The 20,967-nt window shown below is 40.2% G+C and overlaps 3 protein-coding genes and 1 pseudogene across 3 annotated transcripts; 1 reads left to right on the top strand and 3 right to left on the bottom strand.

Moving 5' to 3' along the window:
- Positions 1 to 3,320: 3,320 nt before the first annotated feature.
- LOC148719520 (QRFP-like peptide receptor) lies at positions 3,321 to 6,261 on the bottom strand. The gene has a single exon (XM_088741871.1). It carries the CDS (start codon positions 5,547 to 5,549, stop codon positions 4,548 to 4,550), a length of 1,002 nt encoding a protein of 333 aa, XP_088597997.1. The 5' UTR covers positions 5,550 to 6,261; the 3' UTR covers positions 3,321 to 4,547.
- A 6,656-nt stretch (positions 6,262 to 12,917) lies between these two features.
- LOC148719519 (QRFP-like peptide receptor) lies at positions 12,918 to 15,683 on the bottom strand. The gene has a single exon (XM_088742026.1). It carries the CDS (start codon positions 15,426 to 15,428, stop codon positions 14,418 to 14,420), a length of 1,011 nt encoding a protein of 336 aa, XP_088598152.1. The 5' UTR covers positions 15,429 to 15,683; the 3' UTR covers positions 12,918 to 14,417.
- A 2,192-nt stretch (positions 15,684 to 17,875) lies between these two features.
- On the top strand, positions 17,876 to 18,510 carry LOC148719518 (uncharacterized; annotated as a pseudogene).
- A 68-nt stretch (positions 18,511 to 18,578) lies between these two features.
- Positions 18,579 to 19,769, bottom strand: LOC148719517 (uncharacterized). Its single transcript, XM_088740118.1, has one exon. The coding sequence runs from the start codon at positions 19,767 to 19,769 to the stop codon at positions 18,579 to 18,581; it is 1,191 nt and encodes a 396-aa protein (XP_088596244.1).
- Between the last annotated feature and the right edge of the window lie 1,198 nt (positions 19,770 to 20,967).

Genomic DNA, 20,967 nt, shown 5'->3' with positions numbered 1-20,967 from the left:
CCCTCATAAAAAAACCGACTCAGGTAGTCTCCTAAAGTTGGTTTTGATGGAGTGAAACGACCAAAAACGCTTGGGATTGTATCCTTAGGGGATTCGGACAATTTAACAAGATATTCACGATAATTACTCCCATATCAAACTGTTTCCCCACTGCGATGAACATTTGTTTTTGTCGGTTTCAGCCTGGCGCGACCGCTAACCCAGATGCAAAGCGATTCTGCAACGAATACTCAGCATACACCCCTGTTAAAAAGGTCATTTCACAGAGAAAAGATACAAAATTGTATGATATTGAGGTCACGGAGGTTGACAAACCCAACAAGAGACTGAAAATTCACTACATTGGCTACAGTACATGCTTCGATGAGTGGAGACCCTTCGGGGTTCTGTCCTCGTGTATCGGTTCACAAGAGCCAATACAAAAGACCAAACAATACACAATAGCTAACCGATAACTCCTAAACAAAGAAAGAACAATGGTAATTCCCTTGTGAACCGGTACACCAGGACAGAACCCCCTTCGGGGACGGTGAAGCATCTGAATATTTTCCTTCGAAATTGTATAGATTGGTAGGCTGCAACAAAAATTTATTGGACGACGTTTAGGGTAAAAACAGCAATCTAACCTGAAAAAAATGTATTTCTTCCGACTCTTTCAGACAATAACTTTACAAATCTTACTTGTTTATCTCGTAAGTAAACGATGGTGAAGCGCTTTCCGAGCTACCCGATTCTTCTCCCACTGCTTTCACTCTTATAAAGCAGGAAACGAGCAAAAGGAGGAAGGTGTGGCTGTTTTGAGTAGCCATTTGACGAGGTTCAATCTGCTCCTTGTTCGACAATTTACACATCAAAACAAAGGAAATTTGTCCCTCTCTTTGATTATGGTGGTTCATTTTCAATTTGCGCTTGCGTAAGAGAGAAATCGCCTAAGACTCCTTCCTCGGTTATGTTTTGACCACGAACGCCTTCTTAATTTTGACGGACCCGCTCAGGAAAAGGTGAAAATGACGAGGGAAAAACTTTACCTTGTAGTACGAAAATACACAAAATGGAAAGCCATGATATTACAGTTCAATATTTCGGTGGTACATTGTAAACTTTTTATACAGAGAGTCGGCAAGATGATATAACATCCAAAAATCGCACTCGATTTGAGTGGACCGATGAAGTGGGCGTGGTCACGAAATTCAATAAGAGACTATCTGTACCTCGTGAGTTTGATATGATAAGTTTCTTAGTTTCGGATCTAAGTTGTTTAAATCTCTCACGGAGTTGGATTGACGGCTCAGATTTTAACCTACCCCACAACTTCCTCTTCTTTTTGACCAACCTAAGTCCCTCCCGAGTTATCCATGGGGGATTTAGCTTCTTTTTAACTAAAAAAATTAGGAATGCAGTCATCAGCAACCGCCAAAATCAAGTCCGTGACATTAACAGTAGCAGAGTTCACATCATCTTCCAAAAAGGCACCGTTCCATGGTATCCAGTGAAAGAGCTCAATCAGATCTTCAAGATTCACTTTCTTGAAATCATAAACTTGTCTTGGAGAAGATTTACACGAACGATCACAATGCAACTTAATGTCAAACAACACAGGATGATGGTCAGATACAAAACCATCTTGGATCACTTGAATATTCGATATCAATCTTAGAGAAGTTGTCAAAATCAGGTCCAAAATATTGGCATTGAGACAAAAAATGGTCATTACATACATACATCATACATGCATACATACGTACGTGCCTATGTATGTATGTACGTACCTACCTACCTACCTACATACATACATACATACATACATACATACATACACACATGGAGGGATTAAACTTGGTGTCCGTGAAACAGTGCTCGATACAAATAGTAGAGCGGGTATAATGTGTGGTAGGCTGAAGAAAACAACTACATATACATCCCTACAGACTTGTTTCGTGGTTGCCCACTCATCAGGGGATTTTAATGGCAGAATAATGCAATACCATCACTTATATACTATACTAATTGCTGATAAACATGGTCTATGCAGTGTAAAAGGTGTCAAGTCAGCTGTTGCGTAGGAGGGCTTTGTTTATGTGTCGGCAGGAAGAGACGAGTTCGTTAGGCTTGTTGAGTGTTGATAGGTCTGGGTGGCAGATGATCAGGAATTTCTCTATAAGGCATAGGTTGCATCGTTTGCTTGAGCTGTTGTAGGGCAGGTGAGAAGATAGGATGCGCCAGGTGATGGAATAATCGATGTTGTCTTTTGAGTGTCCAGATGTGTTTGCTGAGTTCGGTGGAGTTGCGGTGTTTTGCGTGTCGGAATGATGAGGTGTGGTTGTTGTAGCGCGACTTAAAGTCGTTTGCAGTGAGCCCGATGTATGTGTCTGTCGTGCTGTTGTCTTTACGCGTAATAGTAGTTTGATATATGACAGATTGTTGGAGGCAGTTTCCGTCTAGAGGGCATGAGTTTTTCTGTCGGCGTTTGCATTTCTTGTTGTTGTTTGCGGTAGAGGTGTCGGTTGTGGCGGTGACGTTAGCCTTTACGTGGGAGGTGAGGATTATTTTGTTGTGGTTGTCGATGATTTGTTTTCATGATTGTCCATGCAGCTGTAGCTAATCTTGATTGTGTTTCTGTTGAAAATTTTGCGGAGCTTATGGTCTTTGGGGAAGTGTTTGTCGATCAGTGCGAGGAATTTATGTCCGATGTTAGTGCTGGTGTTCTTGGTGAAAGGCGGGTTGTACCAGAGGATGTTGTTGCGTTGTCGGTTCTTGTAGGTTCTTGTCGGTTCTTCCTGCCGACACAGAAACAAAGCCCTCCTACGCAACAGCTGACTTGACACTTTTCACACTGCATAAACCATGTTAATTAGCAATTAGTATAGTGTATATATAAGCGATGGTATTGCATTATTCTGCAATTAAAATCCCCTGATGAGTGGGCAACCACGAAATAGGTCTGTGGGGATGTATATGTAGTTGTTTTTTTCTGCCTACCACACATTATACATACATGCATACATTTGCCACTCGTTTATGAGTATAGGAGAACTAACAATTGTGGTAAAACGAGTTTGGACCATGGCAGACTCGTGGTATTAAGCAGATCGACCATCTTCCGCCATTTTGGAATTTAAGAGGTGAGTGTGTTATCATATCGTGATTTTGTATCGTTAGCTTCAAGTCATGATTTCCAGTGGATTTAAGAGGGGGTCAGTAACGGGGGTCAGTAGGGGGTCAGTGTTTTGTCCTAGCTCCATTTTTATTTAGTTTAACTAAAAATGTTTTAATGGTGTGAATGGGCGATAGGTGTCAGAAGCTACCCACAAAAAGGCAAATAGCAATGAAGACGTAAAGCCGTCATCATGGCTTTGTTTAATTATCATCTACTCATACTAAGCCATTAAAAGTTAACTGACATGCGCGGTGAAATACCAGGTGGTTTTGGGTTCTGTTCCCCGTTGTAGACTCACAGCAGTCAGACATGTCCTTAGCCTGCCCCTCGTTTCTAGTCGTGTATCTTTGACTACAAGCCTCCTCGATTGGCTGCCTTCTGCTTCTCAAGGGTTTCTCACTCCTTGAAGAAGATCGCTACAAAATGGCTTTTATTATTTTGGTCGTCTCACTAGTAAGAACTCGTTGCAATTAAGTTGAAATCTTGATGGACTTTGTGACGTTTACTCACAATGCAAAGAGATGTGACCGAAGGTTTCGTAAACAAACTTCTGTTCGTTAGGCTTCATGAAGAGAGGTGATTTTCTCTCCTCCAAATTATCCTTTATCTTATTTATCTATTTATTTTTCTCAGTTTCAAATTTTCCAATTTCCAGCACAGAAAAGGCTAATGGTGATCCCAAACTCAAAACCAGCCTTTGTAGCTTTCTTGATATTATATATTGTTCATATTGATCAGAAGACTCGTTATTTACAGGTAGAGTCTAAAGCTTTAAAAACCGTATGATATTCACAATAGACCCAGAAATCCTGAACTCAGGGTTTAAACAACGTTTAGAATCGTTGGACAAAGTTTCGCTTGGTATAAGATAAACTATGTAGAGGATGTAGTTTATGTCTCCAATGAATACCATTCGCGAATTTCGCGAAAAAACTGAGTTTAATGAGTTTTAAAGATATCCCAGTTTCTCATTAACATTCTAAAGTTATTTTGCATGTAGAGCTGATCATAGATACACGGAAAAGGGGAAGAACCTTCAAACTACGCTTCTATTGACTTTTATCGAAAGCTAGGTTAAAAATCTTGGATTCAATAAAAGAAGGCTGCCTTAAAGCAGCTCAGGATATTAATAAGAACTTGACACTAACGCTTGAAAGAAATAAAATAAATGCAAAGAGTTTTTAGAGCAGTTTAACCAAGTCAGAAATTATAGAGGCAGAGCTTAAATTCATTAAACAGTGAATCATGCAGTTGATGAATGTTTCACGCCGCACCAACGGCGTCGTAGGTTTGTTTATTTTTATGGAGAAAGAACCAGTCAGTATAGTGATTCAAGTCAATCGTTGGATAAGTTTCAACAACATGCAAAAGGCTGGGGTGAAAACGATACCTAAGCAGCCTCATTCGTAGAAAAACAACTGAGGAAATTCTTAAGACGTTGACGATAATTACCACTGAAAATAAAACAGATGCAAGGATTTACAGCACAGTATGACTGAGGAAGAAAATGGGCAATGGCTCTATAGTATTGGAAACTGCAAGATGATATCATGGCGCTGTCTGATGAAAAGAGAAGGAAGAGGGCCAGGATACTGAGTGGCAGCCAGCATACAGCAAAAACTAACACGACGGCAATGGACAGCTTCAGAACTTTTCTCTCTCTCCTCAAGTGCTGTTTTCTTACATTTGCTGATTGCTCGCCTGGACTCTTCTGGGATTTAATTGTTAAGGCGATGGCGAAGTAAATTATGGCAATCGAAACCAAAGGAACATACATGACAACAATGGTCATTCCCAGAATGTAGTCTTCTAACGATGATGACTCTCCAAATGCGTCATTCCACTGCCACCGACAAACCAGCCCGTCTGAATACTCGACAACTTTGAAGGCGAATAAGTGTGGGCAATGGACTGCCATAGCAACGATCCAAATAACAAGAATGAAGAAGCGGCACTGTTTTGAACTGATTAATGGGGAGCGGAGAGGAAATACCACGGCTACAAATCGATCCACTGCTATCAGAACCATGCTCTGAACTGACACAGCTGTGGAGACATCTGTAGCGAAGGCACTCAGCTTACACAACGCTTGCCCAAGGGGACCACTGATCAGCCACTTGCTGGCCGTGTTAATTGCTGTCAACTTCCCCGTAAAGGAGAAAATAGGAAACAACAGATCGGACATGGCCATGTTTACAATCAAAAGGTTGATTGGTGTTCTCAGTGTTTTAGTCCTATAGACAATGATTCCAATGAAGGTATTTCCAGCCAGTGACACAACAGTTAGCAGACAGTAAGCAAAGGTGTAACTAATTTTTTCTGCTGTGGGGTTGAAGCAAGTCGACATGGACTGTGTTCCATTCATCGTTACGCCGGTTACGTTTACGGACATTTTCCGGCACCAGGATTATCAGGTTTGTCTTTCGCAAGCAGCTTTGAGTTGGCTATTTATATTCTACTTAAACCAGACAAAAATATACCTTATGAATTTCAGATGTCTAAAACATGCCTAATTAATAAACATACCTAGCAGTTTGAGATAATTGACAGTCTACATCCAAAATCTCCTCCAACGGAGGTAACCAGAGCGGGAGTTTAATAGCTTTTGTTAGAATGATATAATCGATATATTTTTTCAATCACGCGTATGATGGGAAAAGGGGAGAGTTTTCGAAAGTTATAAGTGAATCTAACCATTACTATTATTAGCGCTGCGTGTTAACGAAATGATAAGAAAACGACGCCAGAAATTTCCCAGTTACAGATGCCGGCAGCTGGAACACTACAATGTTTTGTCGTGCGACGTCATTTCAATTAAAAATTCATTTTCAATTTTTGTGTCATCGAAAGTTTAATCCAGACTGGAAGTTACTCAGTAGTCTCGTTACTCAGAAGAGGAGTTGGAGTTTTTTGTTGTTGAAAATTCTACAAATTTGCTAGAACTTATAATGAAATGGAAGAGCTTAGGACAGTATAAGGCCGATATTTAATTTTATGTACATGGCAAAAAGTATCCTTTTTTTCTTCACGGGGGAATTTGTTTTGCACCGAACAGAATTAACAGGCTTGATAAGTCGATGGCACAGAACCAGAGAAAGCTCTAAGTTTTTCTTAGGAACGAAAATAGTCGGCTCACTTGCATGTGATCACGTCGTGTAAATGATTGACGGCCCCTTCCTTATCAAGCTGCTCACTCGGTTAGTAATTCAACAAATTTGACGTCCTTTCAGACGCAGAATTGAGGTAATAATCAGTAAGGCGCCGCAACATTAACACAAGGAAAGCAAACGTTTTGCAAGGTCCTGTGCAACGACGATATTTTCGTTAAAAATCCCTTTACAGTCGAAAGCAAATTAGCCAAATTACAGTTAGTATCCATTTGGTGATCGCAGGGAAATAAAAAAGCTGATTTCTTATTTCGGGTTTAGTAGTAAGTTTTTTTTATGTGACTGAGAGGACAGGTTCCGCACTAAACCCTCCAGTATTCCTTATTGGTTAATATGCCAACAAGAGAACTATTGGCTAGTGAAACAAAGAGTTCTTTTGTTTAAGGTTTTGAACATTTAATAACAAAGACAATGTTTGTAAACAAATATCTTCTCTTTTGCTAAAAGTTATACGTAGGCGAAACGGGAAGACGAGTAGGTGACCGATTCCGACAACACCTTCGCGACATAGAAAGGAAAAACAAGGACGCATCAAAACCAGTCGCTAGACACTTGAATTTATCTAATCATTCTAAACAACATATGACAATCTGCGGTCTTTCCTTGCATTTAGGCAACCCGGAAAGCCGTAAAACTCTTGAACAAAAGTTTGTCTTTCAAATAGGCACTCTTAATCCCACAGGTATCAACGAACGCTTTTCATTCCACTAATTTATTCGTGTTTTTCTCGTCGCCATGTTCCCACCAATGGCGTAGCTCTGCTTTCTGCATATAAACCCACACACAACCCACAATTCCTCCATTCGCTCTGACGAACGGCTAATGCTGGAAACGTCAGCTTTTTCATTCGTTACGGTGGCCAATTTACAATTTCAACTTAGTTGATATAACCAAATTACCTTGTTACACCCACCGACGCAGCACCACAGTTTCTTTAGAAACTTTCAGCCTTTATTCATCTACGTTTTATATGAACGACAAGTGTTTCAATGTACGCCGAAAGAATACCCAGGGTAACTTAAAACAAACACTATTTATACAATGGTTATGAGGCTTCTAAGTTCCCTGATCGAGAATCGAAAGGAAAAGATTTTAGAGATTGGCTTCGGACTCAGCGCTTTAATGCCACGTTATTCACCAAACTTCCGTTTGATCTTTGCAGTTTCCCATTTTTCCTCATGCAACCCTCATTGAATGTATTATTCATGCATAAAGAATAGAACCCATCTATAATTAAAAACTGCGACGAAATTATTGGAAGTGTCGCTGACACTCAGCCGGTAACCTGCGCATCAATTATAACATGTTGTAGTCGATATTGTCCGAAAATATGCCGACTACGTGTGTTGTAGAAGGATGTAGCAACGTGCGAAATTTGCAAGAGGATCTTATTAAACGTTGTGCGTGTCGAATTTGTTTTTAAAAGGTACGGACGGTAACGCGTCTCCTTTTTGGACATGATCCTTTCTTTACGCCTGGTGGATGACAAGAATGAAAATTCCTGTATTGAAATTAAAGGTCTTCGTCTCTTTGTCATGCGTTTGCACCGGCGTCAAGCATCAATTTCCCTGTTAAATCTCTCGCTTTTTGTCAAGAATGCAATTTTTGAGTCCGATATTTCAGCTGTGAATTTCATTGTATTGTGGCGAGTGGCTGTTTGCCCGTTTTACAAATTATCCTATTTTGTGTCTGGACGTGTTACACAGACCCCAAGTACAGCAACAAAAGAGACAGCAAACAGTGAATGGAGCTACACGAAATCCTAGCGAATTAGTTTCTTTCCTTACTCTTGGTTTCTCGATAAGAGAACTTGTGAACTTTCACTCCCAACTACAATAATAATCGAGTGTGTTTAGCTGTTCGGGTATGGTTCGTAAATAGTTTTCCAAAGATGTACTATGTAGAATTGATACTGCCTTTTTAGGGGACCATCGCAAAAATAAAATAAATAAACAAATGAATAGATGTAGAATAACGCATTTGGAGAGTCCTTTTCGCCTGGAGGTTACCCTCTGGGCGTTGGAAAAGACGTCAAATTTTTTCAACCACTAACTGAGTGGGAAGCTTGAAAAGGAAGGGGCCGTCAATCATTTATGCGATGTGATCACGTTCAAGTATGCCGACTGTTTTCGTACCAAGCTAAACTTAAAGCTTTTTCTGGCTTTATCCCATCGACTTATCACGTCTGTTAATTATATTCCTCGGGTGAAGAATGAAAGCACACCTTTTTGTCATGTATATAAAATTAAAAATTGGCATTATATTGTGCTAGGCTTTTCTATTTCAGGAGAAGTTCTTGAAAATCAATAAAATTTTCTTAAAAAAAAATCCAACCCGTCTACTGAGTAACGAGGCTACTTTGTAAGTTCCTGGCTGGATTAAACTTTCGATGGCAAGATAATTGAAAAGATCAATTGCTTGAAATGCATCCGCAGGACAGAATATGTAGATCTTTTGGCTTGCTTTAATACGTGATCATTCGTACCAGCTGTCAACTGTTATCCAACATCAGTAAACATCTGTAGCTGGGCTATTTCTGGAGTTGTTTTCTTACCATTTCGTTAAAAGTACTAATAAAAATCATATAATAGTTACAACGAGAATAACTTAGAAGTTTGGAAAACTGTCATTTTTCCGATCATACCCTTAATTTTAAAAAAAGATCGATTATATGAATTTGAAGGAAAGCTATTCACTGTTTAGTAAAAATAAGCTCTTCCTTTATAATTTCTGACTTGGTCGAACTGCTCTAGAAACTCTTTGCATTTATTTTATTTCATCCAAGCGTTGGTGTCAAGTTCTCAGTAATATTCTCAGCTGCTTTAAGGGAAGCCTTGTTTTATTGAATCCGAGAGTTTCTAACCTAGCTTTCGATGAAAGTCAGTGGAAGCGAAGTTCGAGGTTTTCAGCCTCTTTTTCGTTTCTCTATAATCAGCTGTACATGCAAAATAACTTTAAATGTTATTGAGATAAACTGGGATATCTTTGAAACTCGTTAAACTTAGTTGTTTCGCGAAATTCGCGAATGATATCACTTGGAGACGTTAACTTACATCCTATACATAGAGAAACTTCGTCCAACGGTTCTAACCATTGTTTGAACTCTAGTTTCAGGATTTGCGTTTCTATTGTGAATATCATACGGTTTTAACACTTTAGACTCTACTGGTAGATAACTAATTTTCTGATCAATATAAAAAGTAAATAGTATCAAGAAGCCTTCAACCTTTTGAGTTTGGGATTACGATTAGTCTTTTCTCTAGAAATTGGAAAATTTGAAACTGAAAAAAATAAATCAATAAATAAAATAAAAGATAATCAAGAGGAGAGAAAATCACCCTCCTTTATGAAGCCTTACGAAAAGAAGTTTGTTTACAAAACCTTTGGCCACATTTCTTTATATTGTGAATAAATATCACAGAGTCGATCAAGAAATTAACTAAATTTCAACGAAATTTATGAAAGCGACCCTCAGAGTAATGAACGATAATTGATGCGCAGATTGCCAACCGAGTGTCGTTAACATTTCCAATAATTTCGTCGCAATTTTCAATTATTCATTGTTTTATCTTTATGCATGAATTATACATTCAGTGAGGGCTGCTTGAGGAAAAATGGAAATGTGCAAAGATCAACAGAAATATGGCAAATAGTAAAGTGGCACTCAAGCGCTGGGTCCGAAGCCAATCGCTAGACTCTTTTCCTTTCATTTCTCGACAGAACCATTGTATGAATAGAGTGCTTGCTTTAAGTTACCCTGGGTATTTTTTTGGTGTGTTTTGAAACTCTTGTCGTTCTTATAAAACGTTGCGCGTGTCGAATTTGTTTTTATAAGACACGGTAGCGCTTCTACTTTTTAGGCATGGTCCTTTCTTTACGCCTAGTGATGACACGAATGAAAATTCCTGTATTGAAATTAGAGGTATTCGTCTCTTTGTAATGCCCTTGCACCGGCGTCAAGCGTCAATTTCCCTGTTAAATCTCTCGCTTCTGTACCCTTTTGTGGCAAGAATGAAATTTCCGAGTCTGATATTTCAGCCGTAAATTTCATTGTATCGTCGGTGGCGAGTAGCTGTTTTCCCGTCTTACGAACTATCCCATTTTGTGTCTGGAAGCGTCGCACAGACCCCATGTGCAGCAGCAAAACAGACATCAAACACCAGATGGAACTTAACGAAATCCTAGCGAATGGTTTTCTTTCCTTACTCTTGGTTTCTCGATAAGAGAACTTGTGAACCCAGCGACAATAAGAATCGAGTGTGTTCGACTGTTCGGGGATGGTTAGTAGATAGTTTGCCAAAGATATTCTAGGTAGAATTGATACTACCTTTTTAGGCGACCACCGCAAAAATAAAGTAAATGCATAAATAAATGAACAAATAAATAGATAAATAAGTTGTATGCGCGCGGACAATTCTACGCAAAATTTGTCTTGTACATATCAACATATCGACTAATAAACTCGACTTCAGACGGAATTATATGATGACCGCTTAACACAGGCTCCATAGACAAGGGGTATTACAAAAAAAGGGTTAAAATTTCATTTTATGCCATAGTTGACCATTTAATGTACAAAAACTTGTTGAAAAAGATACTACTAGCATTGAATTTGGGAGATAAACGTGGATTCAATTTTATAGATATCTGCTTTGACTGACCGTTCAATACAGGTAAAGGCAAAATACAACCGCTGGGATAATTTGGATATATCAACAAAGTTGAAATGGTAAATTGGCCACCGTAAAGATTACAAAGGCTGACGTTTCGAGCGTTAGCCCTTTCGTCGGAGCGAATAGAGGAATTGTGGGTTGAATGTGCTTTTAAAGGCAGAAAATGGAGCTACGTTATTGGTGGGAACGTGGCAACGAGAAAAACAAGAATAAATTAATGGAATGAAAAGCGTTCTTTGATTCCTGTGGGATTTAGACTGCCGGTTTGAAAGATGAGCTTTTGTTCAAGATTTTTACGGCTTTCCGTGCTACCTAAGTGTAAGGAAAGACCGCAGATTGCCATGTGTTGCTTAGAATGATTAGGTAAATTAAAATGTCGAGCGACTGGTTTCGATGTGTCCTTGTCATTCCTCTCCACGTCTCGAAGGTGTTCTCGGAATCGGTCACCTAGACTTCTGCCTTTTTCGCCGATGTATATCTTTTTGCAATAAGTGCAAGTTATGCAATAGATTACATTGGCGGTGGTGCACGTGAAGTGATCGGTGATCTTAATGGATCGTTTCGGTCCCGATATTTTATCAGTGTTGTGATAATGGGAAATTTCTGATAATTCTTTATCCCTTTTAGACATCAAAGTTTCAATTGAAGGTAACGGTTTATGTACTAGTGTGTATTACAAACCTACAGACTCGCATAATTACTTGTTATATTCGTCTTCGCATCCATCTCACGTTAAGAATTTCATTCCTTTTTCTCAGTTTCTAAGACTTCGTCGTTTATGTGGTGATGACTCTGATTTCCACCACAAATCAGAGTCAATGTGCCAGTTCTTCGATAAACGTGGTTACCCTGTTTCTGTCGTTCAAGCGGGTTACCACCGCGCCCAACTTATTGATCGACATTCAGCACTACAAACGTCGCATAAGGAAGATTCCGACCGCAATCCATTCACTCTCACGTCTCACCCTCACAACCACTCAGTTAAATCCATCATTCTTAAAAACTTTAAATTACTTCAAAACGATCCAGAGACAAGCACTATCTTTTCGCAGCCTCCGCTTATTTCATTCAAACGCGACAAAAACATAAGTAATTTTTTGGTCAGAAGTTCTTTTCAGACTAATGACCAACCAGGCACTTTTAAATGCGCTCGTGCACGATGCGAAACGTGTCCTTTCATTCACAACACTGATAAAATATCGGGACCTAAACGATCCATTAAGATCACCGATCACTTCACGTGCACCACCGCCAATGTAATCTATTGCATAACTTGCACTTATTGCAAAAAGATATACATCGGCGAAAAAGGCAGAAGACTAGGTGACCGATTCCGAGAACACCTTCGAGACGTGGAGAGGAATGACAAGGACACATCGAAACCAGTCGCTAGACATTTTAATTTACGTAATCATTCTAAGCAACAAAACTCATCTACTTGACTAGATCGTCGATGCTGTCCATCTTCACTGTTTTCAATGGATTTTTACAAATGACCTCTTACCCGGGGTACCTTAGTATGTGTGAAGAGTTGGTGTTAGATTACTATGTGGAGGACCCGTTGAGAGAGATTTGACTAGGTTCCAGGTTGACCGCGCATTAACGGTCTCTCAGCTGCACAAGAAGTTCTTTCCACGCATTAGAAGACTTCCGAACGGCCGTTCATTTGAAATTCTCGCTGGATTGGTTGCTCGACAAACCGACTTTTGTGGGATTTTTTCAGTGAACTTAAAGGGAAACTATTTGGCTTTCGTGCTGCCGAGTTTTGATTCGAGGGAAAGTATTAAGTGTTGTTTTGGAGCGATTTTGGCGAGCATGTGTCAACAGAAATTTCCGACCTTCCCGTATTTTAAGCACGGTAATTTAGGGCGTCAAGCTCAAACACATCAAAACGGCCTCAAATCGCGAGGAGAACAACACAGACTACTCTATGAAAGTAAGACTTTATTTCTTTGATTATATCACACAACTTTACATTTACGGAGCTCAAAAGCAAGTCCAACTATAGTTAATCGTTAATCGACCATAGTTAGTCCCTTCAATTAACTATGGTCCAACTAAACCACTATACAAACTCTTTAATTATTCACTGTGAAAGAGCCTGTGACAGAGCTTGGGCCACCTGTGCGCAAACGAGGTCGATTACGCGTGCCTTTATCGCTCCTGTACCTTCAGTGTCCAAGTATCTCGCAAACACATTTAAGACCCAATGTATCATTAATATCTACTCATACTAAGCCTTTAAAGGTTAACATACGCGGTGAAATGCTAGGTGGTTTTGGGCTCTGTTCCCATTGTAGACTCACAGCAGTTGGACATGTCCTTATAGTTACAGGCCTCCTTGGTCGGCTGCCTTCTGCTTCTCAAGGGTTTGTCGCTCCTAGAGGAAGATAGCTGCAAAACGGCTCCCATTATTTTGGTCGTCTCATTAGTAAGAACTTGTTGAAATTTAGTTTACATCTTGATGCACTCTGTGTCATTTATTCACAATGAAAAGAAATGTGACCAAAGTTTTTTTTTAAAAACTTCTGTTCGTTAGGTTTCACGAAGAGAGGTGATTTTCTCTCCTCTAGATTATCATAATCTTATTTACTGTTATTTATTAGACTAATCGTGATCCCAAACTCAAAACCAGTCCTTGAAGCTTTCTTGATACCATTTGTTTTTCATATTGATCAAAAAACTCGCTATTTATAAGTAAAGTCTAAAGCTTTAAAAACCGTATGATATTCACAATAGAACCGTAAATCCTGAAGCCAGATCGAGAGTTCAAACTGACAACGATTAGAACCGTTGGACAAAGTTTCTCTTCGTATAAGACCAATTATTTAATGTCATTCACTAATTTCGCGAAACAACTGAATTTAATGAGTTCTAAAGATATCCCAGTTTATCTCAATAATATTCAATATAAGATTTGATAAATTAATTTGCATGTACAGCTGATTATAGATAAGCGAAAAAGAAGAAGAACCTTGAACTTCCCTTTTATCGAAAGCTAGGTTAAAAAATCTCGGACGCAATAAAGCAAGGCCTTCCTTAAAGCAGCTCCAGGTATTACTGAGAACTTGACGCTAACGCTTGGATGAATTAAAATAAATGTGAGGAGTTTTTAGAGCAGTTTGGCCAAGTCAGAAACTATAAAGGCAGAGCTTATTTCCACTAAACAGTGAGTCAAGCAGTTAATGGATGTTTCACGTCGCACCAACTATGTCGTAAGTTTGTTTATTTTTAGGGAGAAAGAACCAATCGGTATGGTGAGCCAAGTCAACCTTTAGATAAGTTTGAACAACATGCAAAAGGCTGGGCTGAAAACGATAACTAAGCAGCCTCATTAACTAACTAACTATTAACTAACTATTACCAATTTACATGGCGCATATTTACATGTGCTGATCAATAGTGCTTAACATGTTCTTGTTAAGGTTGAGATCGGACAGCATTCGTAGAAAAACAACTAAGGAAATTCTTAAGACCTTGACGATAATTACCACTGAAAATAAAACAGATACAAGGGTTTAAAACACAGTATGAGCGAGCAAGAAAACTGGTGATAGCTCCAGAGTACTGGAAACTACAAGATGAAATCATGGCGCTGTCTGAAGAACGGTGTAAGGAAATGCTCACGATAGAGAATGGCAGCCAGCATACAACAAAAACCAACCCGACGGCAACGGACATCTTCAGAACATTTCTCTCTCTCTTCAAACGCTGATTTCTTGCGTTTGCTGATGGCTTGCCTGGAATCTTCTGGGATTTAATTCTCAAGGCGATGGCAAAGTAAATTATGGCGATCGAAACCAAAGGAACATAGATGACAACAATGGTCAATCCCAGAAAGTAGTCTTCTAACGATGATGACTCTCCAAATGCGTCATTCCACTGCCACCAACAAACCAGCCCGTCTGAATACTCGACAACTTTGAAGGCGAATAAGCATGGGCAATGAACTGCCATAGCAACGATCCAAATAACAAGTATGAAGAAGCGGCACTGTTTTGAACTGATTAATGGGGAGCGGAGAGGAAATACCACAGCTACAAATCGATCTACTGCTATCAGAACCAGGCTCTGAACTGACACAGCTGTGGAGACATCTGTAGCGAAGGCACTCAGCTTACACAACGCTTGCCCAAGGGGACCACTGATCAGCCACTTGCTTGCCGTGTTAATTGCTGTCAACTTCCCCGTAAAGGAGAAAATAGGATACAACAGATCGGACATGGCCATGTTTACAATCAAAAGGTTGATTGGTGTTCTCAGTGTTTTAGTCCTATAGACAATAATTCCAATGAAGGTATTTCCAGCCAGTGACACAACAGTTAGCAGACAGTAAGCAAAGGTGTAACCAATTTTTTCTGCTGTGGGGTTGAAGCAAGTCGACATGGACTGTGTTCCATTCATCGTTACGCCGGTTACGTTTACAGACATTTTCCGGCACAAGGAGATCAGGTTTGTCTTTAGGAAGCAGCTTTGCGTTGGCTAGTTCTATTCTGCTTAAACCAGAAAAAATAAAACATAGCTTATGAATTTCAGATGTATAAAACATGCCTAATTAATAAACATACCTAAAAATTTGAGATAATTGACAGTCTACACCCGGAATCTCCTCCAACGGAAGTAACCAGAGCGGGAGTTTAATAGCTTTTGTTTGAATAATATAATCGATATATTTTTTTTAATCAGGCGTATGATGGGAAAAGGAGAGAATTTTCGAAAGTTATAAGTGAATCTAACTATTAGTATTATTAGTTACGTATGATGCACGATCCTCGCAGTAGATAGCGCTATTTATGCAATAGCGAAAATCAGACCTGAAAAAAATCAGGCCTGTACGGGATTAATTTTCAGGTCTGATTTTCGCTATTGCATAAATAGCACTATCTACTGCGAGGATCGTGCATCATACGTATCTAATACCGCAGTTCAAAATATGTGAACTTCATATATTCATTGTATCTGAGTATTATTAGTGTTGCGTGTTAACGGAATGAAAAGAAAACGACGCCAGAAATTTCCCAGTTACAGATACTGGAAGCTGGAACGCTGCAATGTTTTGTCGTGCGGCGACATATCAATAAAAAATTCATTTTCAATTTTTGTGTCATCGAAAGTTTAATCCAGCCTGGAAGTTACTCAGTAGCCTCGTTACTCAGTAGAGGAGTTGGAGTTTTATGTTGTTGAAAATTCTACAAATTTGCAAGAACTTATAATGAAAAAGAAGAGCTTAGGACAGTATAAGGCCGATATTTAATTTTATGTACGTGGTTGAGGTATGCTTTTTTCTTCACGCGGGGAACTTGTTTTGCACCGAACATAATTAACAGGCTTGATTAGGCGATGGCACAAAACCAGAAAAAGCTTTAAGTTTTTCTTAGGAACAGTTCGGTGGGCTCACATGCACGAGGTCACATCGTGTAAATGATTGACAGCCCTTTCAGCCTTATCAAGCTTCACGGCATCATCGGTTTTCAAAGTCTCCAAATTTTTACCCATTTACAGCTGTAATTCCTTATTGAGTCCCAACGGTTGTATTTTGCCTTTACCTGTATTGAACAGTCTCTCAAAGCGGATCTCTCAAATGATATAGGAAAAATCTTTTTAGAAAATTTGATCCATGTTTATCTCCCGAAATCAATATTAGTAGTTTCTTTCTGAACAAGTTTTTGTGCATTAACTGGTCGACTATGGCATAAAATGAGATTCTTAACCCTTGTTTTTAATACCCTTTGTCTATGGAATCTGTGTTAAGCGGTCACACTATAATTTTGACTGAAGTCGAGTTAATTAGTCGATATGTTTATATGTGCAAGACAATTTTTGCGTATAACTGTTCGCGGGCATACAACTTATTTATCTCAGTTAATTTATTTACTTTATTTTTGCGGTGGTCGCCTAAAAAGGAAGTATCAATTCTACATAGAATATCTTTGGCAAGCTACCTACGAACCATCCCCGAACAGCCGAACACACTCGATTCTTATTGCCGTTGGGAGTGAAAGTTCACAAGTTCTCTCATCGAGAAACCAAGAGTAAGGAAAGAAACTCATTCGCTAGGATTTCGTTAAGTTCCATGCATTCGTTGTTTGCTGTCTGTGGAGCACTTCCAGACACAAAATATAATCATTTGTAAGACGGGCAAACAGCCACTCGCCACGGTACAATGAAATTCACGGCTGAAATGTCAGACTCAGAAATAACTACACAAAAGCGTACAAAAGCCAGAGATTTAACAGGGAAATTGATGCTTGACGCCGATGCAAACGCATTACAAAGAGACGAAGATCTCTAATTTCAAAACAGGAGTTTTCATTCTTGTTATTCACCAGGCGTAAAGAAAGGATCATGTCCAGAAAAAAGAAACGTTACCATAGCCAGAAATCCTATACAAGATGGCTGCCAAAATGGCTACGAGCAAGTGTTAAGTGCGAAAATACGGATTAAATATGGCTGCGAAGTATAAAGAAAAGAAAGGGGAAATAAAAAAATATTTTGCATTTTGTACTTTTACTGCCAGAAACTCAACGTTCCCCATCATCAAAATAAATAGAGTCAAGTTCGAACCGCATTACAATGGAAAGGAAAGTGAGAAAAAACTGTTTTAGAAGCTACGTTTTCATTCTAATAACCTCACATAATAGCTACACTTTCCTCTTTCTCTTATTCTTAAAATAGGCCTTACGTTCATGGCTTCTTTAGTCTGCTACGAGGAAATGGTTGCATCGATTCGGTTCCCCATCATCATATCCAAAAGATAAGAAGTTTAACTTGCAAAGCAAAGGTTTTTTTGTTCAAAAACATACCTTAACACGGTGCCTTTTCAATATGTAAAGTGGCATTTATATGTAAAGTGGCATTTATATGTAAAGTGGTAATTCTTCTCGGAGGAATGTGACCGCCTTAGAAGGGTTTTTCATAACTTGAAATACCCCAAGCCACTGGTTGAATCTACAATCAAGCGGTTCGTTGAGAGAAGGATTTCATCTCAAGAGCCCTGCCCATCACCTGATGTACCATCGATGACTGTGAGAGTAGTGTTACCCTTCAAGGACCAGTCTTCAGCCAGTTATGCTAAAGAACTACTTAACAATCTAAGTTCCAAGTTGAACGTCACTGTTCAACCAGTGTTTTTAAGCCCTAAGCTCGAGCAACAACTTAAGGGACACGAGATTAAGCCCCCTATTGTCAACCTACAATGTCTCGTATATGAATTCAAATGTAACATATGTGATTCAGGGCATGTGAGTTATACACGTGGACACTTACCCGAGCGCGTAAAAGGGCCCACTCGAAAGTCATCTTCGATTTACAAACATTATAACCTCCTACACAATAGTGAAATGCCTGAACGCTTCATTGAGCAATTCACATCATCACGAAGTGTAGCAGCAAATTTGATTGCCTCGTCAAAGAAATGTTATACACTCGCATGCGTAAGCCAACACTGAACATGCAAACAGATTCCATCCGCGCTAAGGAGTTTTTTTTGGCCGTTTATTATAATTTATGCTGATACGTTGTACCTTTCCTCAGTTGCGTGCTATTTAACTATTCGGAATCCTCGTCTCGAGGAAGCGATGATTAGCACACAGGGCGGGCGGGGCAGGATCTCGCGTGGCTGTGAAGCCCGATCCTGGAGTGGCAGTCCCTCACGTAGTTTGCACAGACGTAGGTAGATGGGGCGCGCGCAGAGAGCGCGTGTTGCTTTCTCGCCGCTCTCTTCAATATGGCCTGGGCTCTGCCGTCCTCATCAGCTCTTGAGGCTCCAGCTTTGACACTGTGCCGCCAGGTATTACGATCGACAGCAGTGTCCTCCCAGATGGTTGCGTCAATGTTAGCTGCTTTGAGGTCGCGCTTTATGGTGTCTTTCAAGCGCAGCAGAGGTCTGCCGGCTCGATGGGCGCCGTCGTGTAGTTCTCCGTAGAGAATCTCACGTGGCAGGCGCTGAGGCACCATGCGATGGACATGTGCAAGCCAACGAAGGCGTCTCTGAATGAGCAAGGAAGGTATTCTCAACAGATCAGCACGCGGAAGGACCTCAGTGTCTGGGACTTGATCCTGCCATTTGATGCGCAGAAGGCGTCGAAGTGAGCGGAGGTGGAACCTGTTGAGGCGACGCTCTTGTCCGGCGTAGGTCGACCAAGACTCGCTGCCATAGAGAAGAGTCGACAGGAAACAAGCTTGGTAGACGCAAACCTTGGTCCGTTCGCTCAGCAGGCTGTTGTTCCACACTCGTTTGTTGAGTTTGGCCATGACCCCTGTAGCCTTAGCGATTCTCGAGTTGATTTCGGCGTCGGAAGATGTTGAGCTTGTTACTGTGGAGCCCAGGTAGGTGAAGGCGTCCACGACCTCGAGCTGAGTGTCCCCGATTGTGATGGAAGGAGGAGACTCGGCACTCTGCGCCATGACGTAGGTCTTCTTGAGGCTGATTGTCTGCCCAAACTCCCCGCAGGCAGCGGACGGCTTGTCGACCAGGTGCTGGAGACATTCCCCGCTGTGAGATGTTAAAGTAGCGTCATCTGCGAACAGCAGCTCGTGTATCAGCACCTCGTAGGTCTTGGTCTTGGCGCGGAGTCTGGAAATGTTGAAAGGTTTGCCATCTTGCCTCGTATGGACGTGGAGTCCATCATCACAGTCGGCGAAGGCGTACTGCAGGAGCATCGAGAAGAATATCCCGAACAGGATTGGTGCTAGAACGCAACCCTGCTTCACTCCACTGCTGACTGGGAAGGGGTCAGAGGTGGCCCTATCAAAGCAAACCGTGCCCTGCATGTCCTGATGGAGGGAGGTAATGACTGCCAGGAGTTTGGGAGGACATCCGATCTTCTGCAGGATCTGGAAGAGCCCACTTCTGCTCACCTGAAGTCGACTGAAAGCTTCGGTGAGGTCCACGAAGGATGCTATTTAACTAGTCTCTTGATAATGGAGTCATGATGATTCCGAAACGTCGAGCAGCAATAAATCTTTCCTGGTTTTTTATATACAGAATAATCGGCTTAAAATCGAAAAAAAGCGGAAATTTGAAGGAAACTATAGCAATATTAATTGCCGTGTCTGATATTCCCTCCAGAGCTCTCTTTCAAACTTGGAAATTTTTTAAAAGCGGAGACATCATTGAAAGTAAGGACTTCTCCCTCTTTTCGATCTATTGTCCATGAAATCGACAGAACTAAGAGCATTTAAGCTCCTCGATCGGCTGCCTTCTGCTTCTCAAGGGTTTATCACTTCTTGAAGAAGATCACTTAAAAATGGCTTCCATTATTTTGGTCGTTTCATTAGTAAGAACTTGTTGAAATTTAGTTCACGTCTTGATGGACTCTGTGACATTTATCCACAATAGAACAACATTTTACTGAAGGCTTTGTAAAAAGCTTCTGGTCGTTCGGCCTCATGAAGAGAGGTGAGTTTCTATCCTCTAGATTGCCTTTCATTTTATTTATTTATTACTTTTTCAGTTTCAATTTTTCCGATTTCCAGCATAGAAAAGACTAATAGTGATCCCAAACTCAAAACCGGCCTCCGTAGCTTTCTCGATACTATTTATTTTTCATATCAGAAAATTCGTTATTTATAAGTAGAGTCTAAAGCTTTCAAAACCTTATGATATTTGCAATAGAACCGGAAATCCTGAAACCAGATCTAGAGTTCAAATAACGGTTAGAACCGTTGGACAATGTTTCTCTGGGTATAAGATAACCTTTGTTTAGGATGTAAGTAAATGTCTTAATTTAATACTATTCACGAATTTCGCGAAACAACTGAGTTTAATGAGATTTAAAGATATCCCAGTTTATCTCAATAACATTTGAAAGTGATTTTGCATGTACAGCTGATTAAAGATAAACGAAAAAGAGGGAAAACGTTGAACTCCGCTTCCACTGACTTTTATCGAAAGCTAGGCTCTAAATTCTCGGGCGCAATAAAACAAGGCTTCACTCAAAGCGGCTCAGGACATTACTGAGAACTTGGC

This window comes from Stylophora pistillata, chromosome 12, assembly GCF_964205215.1.
Source record: "Stylophora pistillata chromosome 12, jaStyPist1.2, whole genome shotgun sequence".
In the NCBI taxonomy this organism is placed as follows: domain Eukaryota; kingdom Metazoa; phylum Cnidaria; class Anthozoa; order Scleractinia; family Pocilloporidae; genus Stylophora; species Stylophora pistillata.
Note: the sequence above shows the minus strand (reverse complement) of the source record. Positions and strands in the feature narration are given on the sequence as shown.